Source organism: Corythoichthys intestinalis, chromosome 2, assembly GCF_030265065.1.
Source record: "Corythoichthys intestinalis isolate RoL2023-P3 chromosome 2, ASM3026506v1, whole genome shotgun sequence".
Lineage (NCBI taxonomy): Eukaryota > Metazoa > Chordata > Actinopteri > Syngnathiformes > Syngnathidae > Corythoichthys > Corythoichthys intestinalis.
The window spans coordinates 34,017,871-34,036,949 of record NC_080396.1 but is presented as its reverse complement, the minus strand read 5'-3'; the positions used below and the strand labels follow the sequence as shown (position 1 = coordinate 34,036,949).

Here is a 19,079-nt window from a genome sequence, read left to right as displayed (position 1 = left end):
TCTCCTACTTGAAAAGATTAGAGAGGCCTGTAATTGTCAACATGGGTAAACCTCAACCATGAGACAGAATCTGGAAGAAAAAAAAACAGAAAATCACATTATTTGATTTTAAAAGAATTTATTTCCAAATTAGAGTGGAAAATAAGTATTTGGTCACCTACAAACAAGAAAGATTTCTGGCTGTCAAAGAGGTCTAACTTCTTCTAACGAGGTCTAATGAGGCTCCCCTCGTTACCTTTATTAATGGCGCCTGCTTTAACTCATTATCGGTATAAAAGACACCTGTCCACAAACTTAGTCACACTCCAAACTCCACTATGGCCAAGACCAAAGAGCTGCCGAAGAACATCAGAGACAAAATTGTAGACCTGCACCAGGCTGGGAAAACTGAATCTGCAATAGGTAAAACACTTGGTGTAAAGAAATCAACTGTGGGAGCAATTGTTAAAAAATGGGAGACATACAAGACCACTAATAATCTCCCTCGATCTGGGGCTCCATGCAAAATCTCACCCCGTGGCGTCAAAATGATAACAAGAACGGTGAGCAAAAATCCCAGAACCACACGGAGGGACCTAGTGAATGACCTACAGAGAGCTGGGACAACAGTAACAAAGGTTACTATCAGTAACACAATGCGCCGCCAGGCCCAACCACTCAAATCCTGCACTGCCGGACGTGTCGCCCTGCTGAAGCCAGTACACGTCCAGGCCCGTCTGCAGTTCGCTACAGAGCATTTGGATGATCCAGAAGAGGACTAAGAGAATGTGTTACGGTCAATTGAAACCAAATTACTTTTTGGTAGAAACACAGGTTCTCGTGTTTGGAGGAGAAAGAATACTGAATTGCATCCGAAGAACACCATACCCACCTCCGTTATTGCCAACAAAGGGTATATAACAAAGTATTGAGATGAACTTTTGGTATTGACCAAATACTTATTTTCCACCATGTTTTGAAAATAAATTCTTTGAAAATCAAACGATGTGATTTTCTGGGTTTTTTCCCCCACATTCTGTCTCTCATGGTTGAGGTTTACCCATGATGACAATTACAGGCCTCTCCAATATTTTCAAGTGGGAGAACTTGCTCAATTAGTGGTTGACTAAATACTTATTTGCCCCACTGTATATTGAAGGTAAACGAAGCTGGGCAGAATGGGGTTTAAGGGGACAAACAGAATAAGAAAAAACATTTCTCAGGCCAATCATTTTAGCAATTCTTGATTAAATAGCCTCAAATTTTAACAATGTAAAACGTTACAATTATTATTACTAGGGGTGTAACAATACATGTGATATATCGTGATACTTTGTATCTAGGCATGTGCCGGTATGAGATTTTGACGGTACGATAACCGTGAGCAAAAATACCGCGGTTTCACGGTATCACGGTATTGCAATTATAGCTCCAAAATTTTGAGATGTATGGGTTTAAAAAAAAAAAAAAAAAAAAAAAAACTTTTTTCCATTGAACAGGTTTTTTTTTTCCAGAACATATTTGCAAATTGGAACATGAATATAATGTGAAAATAAATTAATGTGAAAATAAATAAATTAACAAAAAATAACAAATATTTTATATAAAATTAAAATAAATAGAACCTAGACTATACCCACAGCCAGAGCTCAGGTTGCTCAATAATAGAGCAAGAACAAAATAATTGCTATAAAAAAGTAAGAACACTTCTAAATAAAATTAAAAATATATACTGTATGACATTTTTTGAGGGGGAGAAGCTGAGGTTTCGCCATTTTCAGCCACTGTGTCAACTCTCATCTACATGTCATGCCTTTGTGTTAAAAAGAACAAAGAATTCATAAGTTAATAAGTTAGTTAAAAATGTATAAGTTAGTTTTATAAGTTAGTTAAAATGTAAATATTGTTGAGGTTTCAAGGTTTCATCTAAAACAAAAAGTGAGGAGTGAGACCTCCTTTCGCAATTAGCGATCTTTGACGCGATCCTTTTTTTTTCTCCCCCCTTCATTCAAGCTTGTTTCTCACTCAGCGGCTGTGAGACATAAAACGTCGACCAAGCTGCTCTCCCAGCTTAGCCTAGGCTAACATTCGTCTTTGTAAGTTTTAGTTAGTTTGTATATTGAATTTGAAAGGAAAATGTATGTTTTGTTTTTGGCGACCTTTTTCATGGTGCTACTGCTATCCTGTTGAACCTACTCACATGTGGAAAAATACAATTGTATAACGTTTTAAATGTATTCATTTGTATATTTCACCACGATTTGAGAGCTCAATAAATTGAAGAAAAGTACGCCTTGTGTTTCGAGGGTTGGTTTTGGGGTTTGCTAGCAGAATAGCGTTACTGACACTCACGGCAACAAACGGGAAGGGACCTCCGTGAAGTTGGCCCCCCATCAGACGCAAATTTATATAAAAATTATGTCGGGAAGGGTGAGCGCTGCCGCACCAAGCCACTTCGGCTGCATTTTGGCACATGAAAAATAGCGAATACCGTACTAAGGTATGACGGAAAATTTTAGTGGTTTTGAAACCGCGACGTTTTCACACCACGGTAAACCGTGAAACCGGTAACCGGCACATGTCTATTTGTATCCCAAAAGGTTATCGATATGCTCCTGCCAAGAATCGAGATGTCATTTTAAAAAGGTGTCACTGTTTAAAAAAAAAAAAATTTAAAAAAGGGAACCAACAAGTTAATTACCATAATCTACCACCATAATAGTGTCTCAGTTAAATATAAGGCTGAATTGATGGTGCTCTACGGCCAATCATTTAGAGTGGGAATGTTGGTTCATTCGAAACCAGAGCATTTGCAGTTATTCTGTCCGATTTTCAGGGCATTTACAGGTCACTTGCTGTTCATTTTAGTGCATTTACAGGTCATTTCCTGTTGAGTTTGAGTCACTGCCTATTCATTTGGGTGATTCCCAGGTCACTTCCTGTTCTGTAACTCAAAATAAACAGGAAGTGACCCATAAAATGCCCCAAAATCAACAGGAAATAACTGAAAATCAACTGGTAAATGGCCTTAAATGGCCCAAAAATACCTCATTGCCTGGCATTGGCTGTCACTGACGGCCATCGACGTTTAATCTGTTTGAAATGGGAGGGATGGCGGTGAATGAACATTCGCTGCCACCTTCCCACTTCAAATGTATTGGATGTTTACAAGTGATAAACTCATTCCAATTCACAGCAGAAACTTGTTTTTTTGTTCATTAGTTGTTTGTAAAATATCCTAGAATGATTTCCTGACCAATGTATCAAAAATCGTTGTATCGCCATATCGTCAGATCATCGTTATCGTGAGCTCTGTATTGCAAATCGTATTGTATCGTGAGGTACCAAGAGGTTCTCACTCTTAATATATTTCATAGTTTTTTCATGTTGAGAAATGCCATTAAGTGTATTGCATGTTTTCAATGCGGAATTTGAAAAAATTTCACCAACGAGCCAACAAATTTAGCCTCGTGCCAAAAATCGAAAGAGGCAAGTACTTGACTACCGACTTGACGAATCATATTACAGGCTGTGCACATATTAACAACTTGTGAAAATGTTCAAAGAGTTTTCCACATCTTTGAATTTCTTTTTCAAATTTTCATGATGAAAACACCTGAAAGTTTCCTTGAGCCAGCTTCAATAATTTTTATTTTTTATTTTTAATTAAGGAATTTACTTTTAAAATGATGTCAATTTTTTGGGCACAACCTGTATGTGATCGCTAACTGTAAGTAGGCCTGTCGCGATAACAAATTTTGGTGGGCGTTAAATTCTCTCATAAATTATTGCGATATGTGATATTATTGCGCTCCCCCCCAAAAAAATGTTTTAAACCAATTTACAATAACACAGTAAGAATACAGTATATATGAATAATTCTAAGTAATATTAAGTACACCCATTTAAACGCAATAAACGTTTACTCTTGAATTCAAAAATACTTTTTAAGAAATCCCAACTAAAAACAATTAACTATGCCTCTTTTAAGTAAAAGACAATATCAATACCGCACAGAAACACAGAATAAATAAAATGTCTGTTTCAAGGAAAGATAAAATTGCACTTCAATAACTTAAGCATTTAGGCACAGAGGTATAAAGTTGTAGTAACACAAACAAATGCACTTCAACAACAACAGAGAACAATAGATTGAGTAGCAGCAACAAAAATGTGGCTCCACTAAGGCTAGGTTAATACTCCGATTTTTTGCCATGTCTGTTTTTTTGGCGTGCCCGTTAAGACTGCCTTTGTCCTTAGAGCCCTTCAAGTATCACGCATACGCCCTAATTCGCAGTCCGAAATGCGCTCAGCAAAGTGACCGCATGCACAGAAGCATAAAAAAAAATTACACATGCTAGCTATTAGAGCTGGGAATCTTTGGGCACCTAACGATTCGATTATGATTACGATTCAGAGGCTCCGATTCAATTAAAAACGATTATTGATGCACCCCTCTCCTTTTTAAATTTTTTTTTTATAAATGTTTTGTACATTAGTTCCAAAATTGTTCAAAAATCCTCTCAGGCTAAACCAAACTACTATTTCAGTATCAAGTTAACATATAACAGTAGACAAATGCACAAAAATATCAGTAAATAAAAAACTCCAGTCCCCATTCTGTATCAGCAGCTTTAAACTACATTCAATTAATTTAATGTTGTGAATCAACTGTTACAGTTGTTAAAATTGCTTCCGTTATTCCATAATCTCCCTTTTGTCTACTTTTGTCAAAGTTTTAAAACTATTTCATCATTTAAAGATAGATTCAAGACAAGATTCTGCCAATTTAGGAGTATTTTAGATAAAAGGTTAATTAGGTTCGCTACAACAGAGCCTTCTAGAGAGGTTTACTGCTTTAAGATGGCGGCTGTTTACTTAAGCCGGAAAGTCTGTCATTTCGCATCTCTGTTCAATAATACATGTTCTAACACTGACGTCGTCTGTTTTTCTGAATCTACTTCTACATACAGTGGGGAGAACAAGTATTTTATACACAGTCAATTGGAAAACCCATTGGCAGTGTATCAAATACTTGTTCTCCCCACTGTATATATGATATCTACTGTAGCCGTATGTTTGTAGCAACTAGCAACTGGGCGTTGTTTGTAGCGGCTGTCAGCCGCAGTCAGGTATGATTGTTTTTTTATTTAGCGGCATGAGTTGAACCTGATATTTACTCTCTGTCCGTTCCTCATTGTGTCCCAAAGACCGCACTGACTGTGTTTTACTTCCGCTTTACCTGGTATAATTCAATAATAGGAATTTGGATATTTGTGAATCGTTCTCGAATCTTCCACGGCCGAATCGCGAATAATCCAAGAATCGGAGATTTCGCGCACCTCTACTAGCTGTATGTCATTCCAGGGTGATCATATTTTGATTTCCAAAAAGAGGACACAAATAACAGACATTAATAATCCCCGTTTAGTCCTTTATTCAAAGTTTATATGGACTGATAGAACGCATACACGCACGCACATAAGCCTTGACTTGTGTGCGTGACATGATGTGGGTGTGTCAATTTGCCCCGTCTTGGCCATGTAAGCAATACCGAAATATTGCTCATTCGGCGCATAGAATTAAAATCGAAAATTGTCAGGCTTATCCTTTTCTTCATTAATTTTTTTGTATATTGCTCATTCGGCGCATAGGATTAAAATCGAAAATTCTCAGGCTTATCCTTTTCTTCATTAATTTTTTTTATGACCGTGTTCAAGCCCGCTTCGAGCATAAAAGCAGAGTTCAAGCTAGAAGCTAATGCACAGCTACATCGCTCCCGTCCAGCCTGCCGCTTTCGCTTTGCTAATGTCATTGCTGCATCAATTCCGATTCGGGAGACTTGAAAGTTCAGACCATCAGCCACATTACGAAAGTGACCCAGATCGGATTTGAAATGGTCCACTTCTATGCGACTTGTCATGTTCAGGCCGTCAAGTTAATGCCTCACTCGAGTCGGGAAAAACATGAAAAAATCAGATTCATGCATTAAAAACCTGTAGTATGAACGCAGCCTTAGGCTAGGTTCAAATGTGTAAAACGAACATACCCAGAAGTCAATAAAACAGAGTGAATCCTCATCACAGCATATTGCGCTATTGGTAACAAAGAAGCCAAACTTTTAACAGCGCGTCCGCAGCACATCTGCTGCATGCGCACGCACGCACGTATGCACGCACGTGAAGCGATAAATCGCAGCGGGAAAATTACCGCCTTCATTTTCATTTACCGTGCGATAAATGGAATTACTGCATATTGCGACAGGCTTGATCTTAACATTCATGGTTTTACGTGTCCTACCTTCTAATCTTACTGAGCGTCAGCAGGATGTGAGGGAACTTCTCTTTGAAGGTCTCATTCATGTCCTTCTTCAGGTCGGACGGTTTCACATACTCGATGACTGTTGTCTGTGGAGAAAAAAAAAAAAATTCACTCAAGCTGTTTAAATTGCTTTGCCTTAGTGTAACCTAAAGAGAGTCGGACCCACCACGTAAGATGCGAATATCAGAACCCGCTTGTGTCTCCCACAGGGCCACTGAGGATCGCTGAGCAGGTTGGGGTCATACTCTGACATTTCTTCCGTATCTGACATGAAAAGCAAGACAATAAACCTCAATCCTTTAGAAATGCAAATGCTCGGTGGTCATACATGGTTCTTGTGCCGGGACGCTATTTAGGCGAGCGGGGGTAAAGGTCCTCGGCCCGTTGCCACGGAAACGCATGGGAGGGGTGTGAGCCGAGCAGTTTTCCGGCGCGCTGCCGCTCCTCTGTCTCACCAAGGCGTTGGTCGGATACAGGAATTGCGCATATGACACCATCTACGCAGGAAGAAGGTTGAAAATGAAATGATCCCAAAATTAACATTCTATCTTTTGACACTTTCATGTCAGCACTCGCAGGCCAATTCCACACTGCAGTTGTTGAGCGTGAAAGTTCGTGCCAATGTTCCCGGCGGAAAAAACTCAGGTGACTTGAAGTTCCGCTCTGAGAACCCCAATTTGGCCAAATTTCAAAATTGTCCGATATGCACGTGTGATACATCATTGGAAAGCTTAAAATCTCAATTTTCTGGGATAAGAAACATTTTGAACAGGAAGATATTTAAAAAGTAAAATACAATTTTAAATAGCAAAACCCTAACTGGAGGTGAGAGCACGCGAGAGCATAATTAAAGACGCCATGATTTTAACGAGATATTATGGCGTACTTAGCTCTTTTCGATCCAAAAACTCCATGTACCATGTATCACCGAGTGTCAAGACACAGCTGTGAATGGCCACAGCTGGATTTGTTTGGGGATTTTATGGGTCAAACATGGTAATATAACAAGGGGTGCGACGCAGAAATCGCAGACATCAGGGGGCAATCGAGATTTTTATTTTCATATGTTTACCCTTTTAAATGTTTTTTTTCCCTCAAATTTTTCTTTGTTTGGCTCGATTATTTATCATCTAAAATACCGGGGGAAATGCGACAGTAATGAAAAAAATACAATTAGGCGATAGTTATGAGGTAGATATCCGTGACTTTTTTACAGACGCCATTTTTTCCATTGTGACGTAATTTGTTTAAAAGTTTAAAATATGCGAGTGAATAATATTTTAGTCGTTTTTTTTTTTTTTTAACTAAATATTAGACATCAAGTAATGATTCTAAGCTAAAAATGATAGACATTTCGAATAATAAATATGATTATTCATTCATTCATTCATTTTCCATGCCGCTTAGTTACCTTCTTTTTATGGCTAGGTTGAAACAAAAGCGATTGTGCGACGTTTGTAAACAGGGGTATCCAGGGTAAAACTGACAAATTAAAAATAGTTCGGGGCTTATTGCGCCATGAATCTCCTATGGCAGCATATAGACATATTGTTCCATCAAACACAACAGTTATTTTGGCTTAAAATACAGTATTTTAAAGAGGGGTGAAAGAGCAGAAACTGCTTTTTCAGCCTTGTCTGCGTTTTCCGCCTCCCATATTTGGGTGTGCTGACAGTAGCAGCCTACTAGAAAGTAAACAGTAAGACTGTTCCTTGACTAGAAGAAGCCACCTTCCAAAAACAGCGCCAAATATTTCAGAGGTCTTTGATTTTCAAAACACAGACTACTGTGTTGTTATTTCATATGCAGCAAATCTGTCAAATGAAAGAAAAGACATGCTTCTTTCACCAGTAAAAAAATGGTTCAATAGTAATAAACATGATAACACTTTCTTTGATGCTGCTATTATTTGCTAAGGAGACACTTCTATTGTCTGAACAGTGGGTTCATTCTAAGAGGTGACTAAAGTAACATTTAGGGATATGTTTACAAGCCTTATCACGTACTCAATGTGTTGAACAAATGCTGTGAGTGTATGAGCGTTGTAATATTTCCACGATCTAACTTATACTTAGGAGTGGGAACCTCAGGGCACCTCACGATACGATACGATTCGCGATACAAGGCTCACGATAACGATTATCTCACGATATCACGATGCAGCGATTTTCGATATATTGGTCAGAAATTGGATACATGACATTCTACGATACAACTGTTGAAACGGGGGGAAAAAAAAGATATTTAAAAATAGAAAAAAATACTGTTTAAGTCATTTATTAAACAGTGACACCTTTTCTGTGCAACATTGCTGTAAAATATAAATCTACTGCAAATTGTGCACCTGCACATATAGAGGAAACAAACCACAACCACTGATATCGCTTGGAAAGATCATGATGAATGGCACCCTTAATTTCTTTAAAGTTTTAAATCTTTTTAAAAAAATAAATATATAAAAAGTGCCATAGGTGTCAGCAGTTGAGCTTGGAGTGGGGCAATGATAAAATTGGTGGGTCTTTTCTTCGTATATGACCTTATTTGCTTGGTTTGAGCACTTCCACTATCTGCTTCAGCATTTAAGATGCCAGACTTGCTCAGTCACAGTCTTCCTCACCTTAAAAACAACAAAATAAAACAAAAAATATTAGCTACTTCATAGCTTTTGAGTTAAAATCCTGATTTTCTTTTTTTGTGTTGGAAGTATCGAATTTAAAAAAAAAATGAATTGAATGTATAGAAATTAAAAATGCAATAATTACCTATTTTTAATATGTAAGCAACATTAATTATCATGCACATCACTTTATATATTTTGGAACCTATTCAAACCATTTTTATAGCTTATTGTATCAAAATGACAGTAATAACAGTTTGTGTAGTAAACTAGATGGAAAGTGGTTCTCAAATAATATCAAATAAATCGGTAAATTCATGTGGGCTTGTTCGATATTCATTTTCATCCAGTTTAGGGTCCTGGTTTATTTTATATCATTCAACACCAAATGTCATCAAAATAATACATGTAAATTAAAAAGTCAATTACATTGCAAAACTTTCTTACCTCAAGTGATGAAAGCTAAGCTCACAAACTCCTGTGTCCACTACGTCACCAGCTACAAGTGAAACTTATTTTTCTAAGACAATTCTTGCATACAGCAAAGTCCTTGTTCACCTTACTTCCTTTCTTGTTGGTGTAAAATCTAAAGTGTGTCCCCATGTGTGATTTGTAGCAATATTTTGCTCATTTTTTCCTCCACCGTTCTCACGGAGCTTTTTTATTTTTTCAACCCACTTGGAGCTACATTTCTTCTTCTCTAGACGACTTGTGCGCACTTTACCCTCACCGCCACTCCCGAGCGCCCCTAGTGGACCGCCAAGGAATTGCTCAACAAACATTGAGCAGTTGACAGCATCCATACTCCATTGTATGGCCAATATGTTAAATAAAAGTATCGATACTTGGCGGGAGCATATCGATAACCGATCGGGTTGCAAAATATCGCGATATATCGCTGTATCGAGATATTGTCACACATACTTGTCACATTTATTGCACAATACTTTTGCTAACTACCACAAAACACGCTCATCAAAGTGCATTCTGTTAAGAGTAAAATGCTTGAACTTCACTGACTGTCGTCCAATCTAATTGAACTGAGAGGGTTGGCAGTGATTTATCATGTTTCAGTATCATTGATGGTGATAGATGTCGTATTTATCTATTTATTAGCTATGTTGTTAGCTGTTTTTTTTGTTTTTTTTGTTTGTTTTTTTTTTAATCAGAATTCTTTGTGGTGTGCCATTCCAAAGATATTCCACTTCAACGACACATCAAGCCATCTCTCAACACGTTCACTTGACTTACTTTGTCGAACGCATCCGGCTCCACGCCTTCCAGCGATGGAAGCAGGTCAGCCACCACTACGGAAGACTGCCTTCTCTGCATTTCCAGCTTGCTGTCGCTGTTTACAGAAATTAACATGTGTCATTGCCTCCCCCTGCGGGCAGCACACGTTTCCCCAGCGCGTGAGCGACGACGAACGGAAACGAGGCAGCGGCGGGCGCGGAAAAATGACGATGGCGGGGGTGGGTCGGTGTTCTTTCCTGTGTACCTGAGCTGAGCAATGTCTCCATAGGGCAGCACTGAGAAAGCAGCGTATAGCGACCGCCTGGCACAAATCAGCATGATCCTGCAGGGCACAGCAAGTACAGGCACACAACAGATGGCCGCGTCAGTCTACGAGCTGCTGTCTGTCGCACTTTGCCAAGTCTATCGCTCGGTCCAGATACACGTGACGAGAGGCGATTACGTGAACAATGATTGACGAGAATCATCGAGGAATGTGCGATATGACTATTAGATCACTAAGACTTGCGGGGATCCATTTCAGTTCCGTTGACGAGAATCCAGCCGAGGATGAAAAAATTTTAGGCCCGATTCAGTTTGCTGCACAGCTTCCATCGAACCAGTCATTGGAACGTCAGGTGTGCCGCGTGCAATTCCTCAGTTTTATTGAATTTAAAAATGTAGGTTAATTTATCGGTCTATTGATTTTTACTGAGACCTAGAACAATGAATCATTTTCCATTCAATGACAGAAGGTCTATTCAACCCCCTAAACAACAAGTTGCCACTTATACAAAAGACAACCAGTTAACATACCCCTGTTGAATTGCAAGCTTTTTGTAATAGAAAATAGTTTGGGAACTTATAAACGACCAACTCCTTGGCTTCCATTGACGACGATAGACGTCCAATCTATTTTCACTGGACGGGATGCAAGCCCCTACCAAATAAAATGAATTTGACATCTATCGCCGTCAATGGCAATGAAACAAGATTATTTGCCAGCACTCCCATTCCAAAGCAGAAATCCTAAACATACCACCATTACAAGCGGCTTTGTTTAGAAAAATGAACTCAACACATCAAAAGCCTACCGCTACAGCGTTTATCTCAAAATTCAAAGTGCCCCTTCAGCCAAAGGAAGTCTGTCAGACGAGAAAATATCACATCAAGTTAATAAAGAGCTTTCTTGATTGTGGCAAAACCTGCCCAGCAGCATTCCCTCAACAATGACCAACAACACAAATACGTCTTAAGGTCACAGATATGCACCGACAAGAAAAACACACAATATGAATAGGAGGTGAAATGGTGTGATGCTTCAACATTCCGGCTCTGTATTGTATGGAAATGTGAGCAACTTACCTGCATCCCCTTGTATCATACTGTCTCATACTCTTGATGAAGTGGACCTTCTTTGGCACCTTAGGTCCAGGAGAACCAGACACGTTCCGCAACCTGTCAGATCATCCACATTGGTTAGACATCAACAGAAGGCAATATAGGATAGTATTCAAGTAGTAGTAGAAGTAAGCCTGTCGCTATATGCAATAATTCCATTTATCGCACGGTAAGTAAAAATGAAGGCGGTAATTTTTCCGCTGCGATTTATCGCCTCGCGTGCACATGCGTGCACATGCGTGCTGTTAAATATTCGGCTTCCTTGTAACCAACTGCGCAAAATGCATCTTCGTTCCGGGTCTGGCAAAAAATAGCGTCGCAGCCAATCCATTCCCATTATATCCTATTGTTCAACGTATACCGGCGTCAGTTTGCCAGATTGACTGCGGACCATCTCCACCATGCCGGAGCCCGCCAGATGGTTTAGGCCACAGGTGTCAAACAGATTCCAGAAAAGGCCAAGTGAGTGCTGGATTTTGTTCCAACCGATACCGTGCAGAGAGTTTAACCAATGAAAATCCTACTGAAACAAGCAGCACCTGACAAAGTTTAACTGATTACACATGTAAAAGATCTGACTGGTGAAAAGGTGCCCTCTTCATTGGTTGGAATGCAAACCTGCACCCACAAACATGTCTCTCATCTATATAGAAATCTATTGATGGATATAGTAGATAATACGTTTTATATAAAAAACAAATGGGAGATTGAGATGAATGTTATAATCAAGGAATCAGAATGGGGAAAAATGTGTACTGGTTGCCATAAAGGTATTAATAGCAACACATGGAAAGAGTTTGATTGGAAGACAAAAACAAGGTTCTTTAGGACTCCCCTGGCTGTCTCTAAATTTGTAAATGACCCAAATGTAACAAAGTGCTGGAGGGACTGTGGGTTGATTGGTGACCATACTCATATATTTTGGGACTGCCCAAAGTTGAATGCTTTTTGGAGGGGTGTGAAGGAAGTAACTGACAGAATCCTGGGTGTTGTCTGGGAATTTACCCCAAAACAGATTATCCTGGATTTAACCCATGAAGAGGTCCACACTAGTGAACAAAAGTATCTCCTACACATACTGTTAATGGTGGCCAGGAAAATGGTGACGATTAAATGAAGAAATCCACAGCCCCCAACGGTGGTGCAGTGGAGACATAAACTGAGGGAGGTGTATGAAATGGCTATAACTGCCAGGCTACAAATGAGGTATTTGAGTTTCCAGAAAAGATGGAGGCCTATTGTAGAATACTTATCTTCTTGAAGAGAAACCCAGAACTTGCGGTTTTTGTGTTAATAATGAGCCGTGTGCAAATGTGTCCGCTTTTCATTTACCAGGTCTGATTTGTTTGTTTGTCCCTATGTATATATACATTCTGTATAATACTAATGACGTTGTCAAGGATTGTTTTGTGTTCTAATGTCTTGAGTGTTAAATAAAAACAAAGTCCCCCCCCCAAAAAAAACCTGCACCCACTTCACTTGGCCCTTTCTGGAATTGGTTTGACACCTGTGGTTTAGGCTATTTTCCATTTTTGCCGGAGACGCATCCGTCAAAATGGGCGGAGCCGGGTCTGGAGTCAACAGCCCAGTTGCTTATTCACGGTTTAACCAACAAACATAGACAAAGAACGCTCCATCATGGAGGTGGAAAGTCACAAAGTGATTTATGATGCAGCAGATCATCATTATAAGGACAACATTATAAAGGAAGCTGTATGATGTCCTATTATTTGTGTTTTTCTGGCAATGATATCAAACACACGACGTGCTGACAACTTTGTTTTTTATTAATACACGGCGCTAAGAACACTTCCTCAACCTGTGGCTCTCGGCAGTCGGCAGGCTGTGTGTGTGTGTGTGTGCGTGTGTGTCTCTCTCTCGCTCTCTCTCTCTCGTCACATGAATAAAACAACATTACCATGGCGTTCAGGGTGCCTCGGAAAACATACAATCAGAATATCACACATGGAACGCCATAGCAGAAGCTATGAGGGGAAAAGTTTTCATTTGCTTAAATGCTTAAGTTATAAAGTGCAATTTAATTTATTTCCTTGAAAAAGACATTTTATTTATTCTGTGTTTCTGTGCGGTATTAATATTGTTGTCTTTTACTTAAAAGAGGTAGGGTCTATTGTTTTTAGTTGTGATTTCTTAAAAAGTATTTTTGAATTTAAGAGTAAACATTTATCACGTTTAAATGGGTGTACTTGATCTATTAATATATACTGTATTCTCACTGTGTTATTGTAATTTTTTTTTTTTAATTAAAAATTGGGGGGGTGAGGGCGCAATAATATCGCATATCGCAATAATTTATGAGATAAATTATCGCACACTAAAATTTGTTATCGCGACAGGCCTAAGTAGAAGTAATAATAAACTTTTATTTCATTGTTTTCAATTTGAAAACATTTCAGGCCCCCAGACTGCGCATTCACACAAAAAATTAAAGTCAATACAAGTTTTTTTTTTTTTTTTTCATCTAGTCGCACACACGCGACCAGTAACATTGCAGGTTTTGTCGTTGTTGATGCTGCTGCTGACAAACTCCTTCAGTTAAATCAATTAGTTGGCAGTTATGTAATGAGCTGGTTGGGCAAGGGAAAATACAACAGGAGAAAAAGAAGGTGGAGGTGAGCGATGTGTGGAGCGGGACACACGGGAGGTGATGAGCAAAGTAATCGCCGTTGTACTGAAAGCTAAAATATAGGTGGGGCGACATGCACGGCCCTCTGCCTGTGCGTCATTGCTAGTCTCTGATTAGCTATGAATTTGGAGGGCATTTTAAAATTTCCGGTCTTTTCTGAGCGCCAACAACTTTTCATACTGCTGCATTTTTATTTACTGTACGTCTGGAAATGATTATTTATGTCTGTCCGAAAATCATGCCCAGAGGTATCATAACATATGTGCTGGTCACACACTGCTATAATGATAAGCTCCTCCATGTTGACAAAGTGTGGATGTCAATTTCCGGGTTGGCCAGTGTCTTCGCAGGTGATTTGTCGATCATTAAATCTGTTGCTGACTGGTTGTAGTGCCAAGTGACAGTGACAGAAATAGAACAAAATTGCCATGTTAACCTAATTTCTAAGTAGTATACTCGTTGATGTCAGAATTCATAGAGAATAAAATATAGATTCAAAAGTTTGTAGTTTTATGCATTTTTTATGAAAGTATTTATTGATTAAACCGTGAAAATTTGAGGAAAACTTAGCATGTTGATTAACAGTGTGCGCCACTGAATCTTCTGCTTGTGTCCCTAAAATTTTAATTCAGGGTCCACTGTTCTCCTAGTAAAAAAACCCTGCATTTGAAAACATATCTGCACGTGACTTTGTTGACATACAGTGGGGCAAATAAGTATTTAGTCAACCACTAATTGTGAAAGTTCTCCCACTTGAAAATATTAGAGAGGCCTGTAATTGTCAACATGGGTAAACATCAACCATGAGGGACAATGTGGAAAAAAAAAAAACAGAAAATCACATTGTTTGATTTTTAAAGAATTTATTTGCAAATCATGGTGGAAAAAAAGTATTTGGTCAATACCAAAAGTTCATTTCAAAACTTTATGTATCCTTTGTTGGCAATAACGGAGGCCAAACGTTTTCTGTAACTCTTCACAAGCTTTTCTCACACTGTGCTGGTATTTTGGCCCATTCCTCCATGCAGATCTCCTCTAGAGCAGTGATGTTTTGGGGCTGTCGTTGGGCAACACGGACTTTCAACTCCCTTGTATGGAGAAAAACACCTGTGACCTTTTTGTGACCCGCACTGGTTCCATCATTATTAAATAGACATATATATAACAAAGTGCCTTTGGGCTATGTATAAAAGTTGGGAGTACAGCGAGTTCACATATATTACAACAACTGCCTTAGACAATGAAGAGCCTTAGAGAGTGCCTTTAGGCTATGTATTAAAGTAAACCAATCATATTTGGACACGAGATTCATACAACAAGTGAACCAATAAGATTACAGGCAGTGTGTCCACCTCTGTTCCCACGTGACATGCGCCAATAAATAGCCGGACATTTTCGGGCCGCGTTAGAGTCTTTAGAGTAGCTAGAGTCGTTGGGGCCAATGATGTTCCTGCGGTTGCCTGGCCTGTATTCCTTTGTAGACTATGCCGGGGGTGTCGACTCTCCGCCCGCTTATCAAACGGTAAGGGTTTTGATTGCTATTCTCAAAGGAATATCTTGTAACAGCAGCGCGGGGATCTAGAAGTGACAATCTATATCTAGCGTTCACAAAAGTGTGTGTAGCGCGGGGATCTTGGAAGTGACAATCTATATCTAGCGTTATTGTTGTGTTTGCTTTGTTCTTTGTTTGTTTTCTTCCTTTTTCTACCAAAGTTTCATTTGCAATTTATAATCAATAAACATTGTCTATTTCGCAAAAGTGTGCCTGTTACTGACTCACTGCGAACCTGAAACGAAATTTCTTTCATAAAAGTGTGGCCCCGAAATTTCGTAAAAATTTCGTAAAACATCCCTCCACAGATTTTCTATGGGGTTGAGATCTGGAGACTGGCTAGGCCACTCCAGGACCTTGAAATGTTTCTTACGAAGCCACTCCTTTGTTGCCCTGGCTGTGTGTTTGGGATCATTGTCATGCTGAAAGACCAAGCCACGTCTCATCTTCAATGCCCTTGCTGATGGAAGGAGATTTTCACTGAAAATCTTTCAATATATGGCCCCATTCATTCTTTCCTTTACACAGTTCAGTCGTCCTGGTCCCTTTGCAGAAAAACAGCCCCAAAGCATGATGTTTCCACCCCCATGCTTCACAGTGGGTATGGTGTTCTTCGGATGCAATTCAGTATTCTTTCTCCTCCAAACACGAGAACCTGTGTTTCTACCAAAAAGTTCTATTTTGGTTTCATCTGACCATAACACATTCTCCCAGTCCTCTTCTGGATCATTCAAATGCTCTCTAGCGAACCGCAGACGAGCCAGGACGTATACTTTCTTCAGCAGGGGGACACGTCTGGCAGTGCAGGATGAGTCCCTGGCGACGCATTGTGTTACTGATAGTAGCCTTTGTTACTCTGGTCCCAGCTCCCTGTAGGTCATTCACTAGGTCCCCCCCGTGTGATTTTTGCTCACCATTCTTGTTATCATTTTGATGCCACGGCGTGAGATCTTGCATGGAGCCCCAGATCGAGGGAGATTATCAGTGGTCTTGTATCGCTTCCATTTTGTGACTGACTGAGTTTGTGGACAGGTGTCTTTTATACCGATAACGAGTTAAAACAGGTGCCATTAATACAGGTAACAAGTGGAGCCTCCTTAGACCGCGTTAGAAGCTAGACCTCTTTGACAGCCAGAAATCTTGCTTGTTTGTAGGTGACCAAATACGTATTTTCCACTCTAATTTGGAAATAAATTCTTTAAAAATCAAACAACGTGATTTTGTTTTTTTCCCCATATTCTGTCGCTCATGGTTGAGCTTTATTTACCCATGTTGACAATTACAGGAATCTCTTATCTTTTCAAGTAGGAGAACTTGCACAATTGGTGGTTGACTAAATACTTATTTGCCCCACTGTAATGGGCTGGTTACTCTAACATGATCTAGGAGCGAGAACCTCTTGGTACCTCACGATACAATACGATTTGTGATACAAAGCTCACGATAACGATGATCTGACGATATAGAGATACAACGATTATCGATACATTGGTCAGGAAATCATTCTAGGATATTCTACAAAAAACTACTAAACAGGAAAAACAAGCTTCTGTTGTGAATTGGAATGAGTTTATCACTAGTAGTCGTCCAATCCATTTGAACTGGGGGGGGGGGGGGGGGGGGGAGTGGCAGCAAATGAACATTCGTTCATTCACTGCCATCCCTCCCACTTCAAACGGATTGAATGTCAATGGCCGTCAGTGGCAGCCAATGCCAGGCAATGAGTAATTTTGGGCCATTTAAGGTCATTTACCTGTTGATTTTCAGTTACTTCCTGTTGATTTTGGGGTATTTTATTGGTCACTTGCTTTTTATTTTGAGTTACAGAACAGGAAGTGACCTGGGAATCACCCAAATGAATAGGCAGTGACTCAAACTCAACAGGAAATGACCTGTAAATGCACTAAAATGAACAGCAAGTGACCTGCAAATGCCCCGAAAATCGGACTGAATGACTGTGAATGCTCTGGTTTTGAATGAACGAACGTTTCCAGTCTAAATGGATTGGGCGTCGAGCACCGCCAATGGCAGCCTTTTTTTTTTTTTTTAATCGACACCTTTTTAAAATCATATCTGGATTCTTGACAGGAGCATATCGATAACCTTTTGGGATACAAAGTATCACGATATATCATCATTTCGATATTTTGTCACACTCCTACTACCGTCGTTATATCGGTCATCGCATATACACAGAAAACCAAGTTTCAGACTTCAAACAAAAGTGTTGACATGATTCACTGGTTGTAAAAATCCACAAGACTTTCAGGAACTTTACTTAAAGAAATGAGAGCATTTTTTTCCCCCTAATTCAATCTTTGGTTAATGATAAATTGATTATTTTTCAAACTGTTTGGAGTACAAAAAGACTGAGGGGGAAAGACAGCAAAAAATTGAAATCGATCCGAGGCTTTAGTGAAGTTGAATCATTATCTTTATATGACGTTTTCTTTACAGTACTTGTATTTTGTAAACCCTGAATATATTTAGCGCCGCAGTCAGAAGGCCACAAGACAGTGGCAGGTACATTTGGCAAAAGTGAGGAAGGCACGAACCTGGGTCGAGAATCCTGAGCCGAGCCGGTGGGTAGAGGGCTCACCGCGGGGGCTGAGCGACCTCGGCAGATGCTAGGCTGTTGGCAAACGGTCAAGGGGGACAGCTGGGTGTCCGGGCTCTCGGCTGTAAAGCCACCCTCCAGGAACACTTCGTTGGCCCCGGAAGACTTGACCGAAGGACTGAAGATCGCGGGGAAACTTGACGAAGAACTACCCGCCGACGGAGCGGACTCCGCCACCTGAGACGCCGGTCTTTGGTTCTCTGTATGCGGAGACCGTGGCGGCTCCTCTGCTGCTTTTCGAGTGTCATTGTCGGGGTTCAAGCTACACAGAGGCCGTCCGTCGAGTGAGATATTGCTGAGAAACAACACCGCCGCCTGTCTCCTTTTGGCGTCCCTGGCTTTCCTTCGCAGTTCTCGGTGTGTTTTGGCCGCTTTACTGCCGACACTGCTGCTGCTGGCGATAGACTGAAGACCGCATAAAGCTGTCGCCATTCTACTTTGTGATGTGTGAATGGCCGCAGCAGTAATGGAAAGGTAAAATAGATATCCCATATATAACGCAAGATGGAATATGCGCGCTTTGAGCCAAAGGGGACGGTCGGTTTCACTTGTCGGCCATTTTGCATCGGTGCCATTCAATGAGCATAAAGCACTTCGAAATAGATAGTGTGTAAGTTGCTCAATTTTCAAATGGCATAGATTTTCATGAACGTCAGCGATGCCGTAATTTAACCGCAGACCTAAAAATATTACAAATATACATAAAATATTT

General features: G+C 39.9%; 1 protein-coding gene across 2 annotated transcripts in view; it reads right to left on the bottom strand.

Annotated features, from left to right (window-relative positions):
* The window catches only part of cables2a (Cdk5 and Abl enzyme substrate 2a), a 25,597-nt gene extending 6,518 nt beyond the window's left edge, over window positions 1–19,079 (bottom strand). Inside the window, exons 1-7 of one of the 2 annotated variants that reach the window (XM_057830244.1) lie at window positions 18,306–19,079; window positions 11,516–11,608; window positions 10,416–10,493; window positions 10,169–10,265; window positions 6,629–6,797; window positions 6,467–6,564; window positions 6,280–6,386 (exon numbers count right to left, since the gene is read on the bottom strand). In XM_057830244.1, the coding sequence (XP_057686227.1) occupies window positions 6,280–6,386; window positions 6,467–6,564; window positions 6,629–6,797; window positions 10,169–10,265; window positions 10,416–10,493; window positions 11,516–11,608; window positions 18,306–18,859 (1,196 nt within the window). In that variant the 5' untranslated portion in view covers window positions 18,860–19,079. The remainder of the gene's footprint in view (window positions 1–6,279; window positions 6,387–6,466; window positions 6,565–6,628; window positions 6,798–10,168; window positions 10,266–10,415; window positions 10,494–11,515; window positions 11,609–18,305) is intronic. The other variant, XM_057830245.1, reaches the window with a different exon arrangement.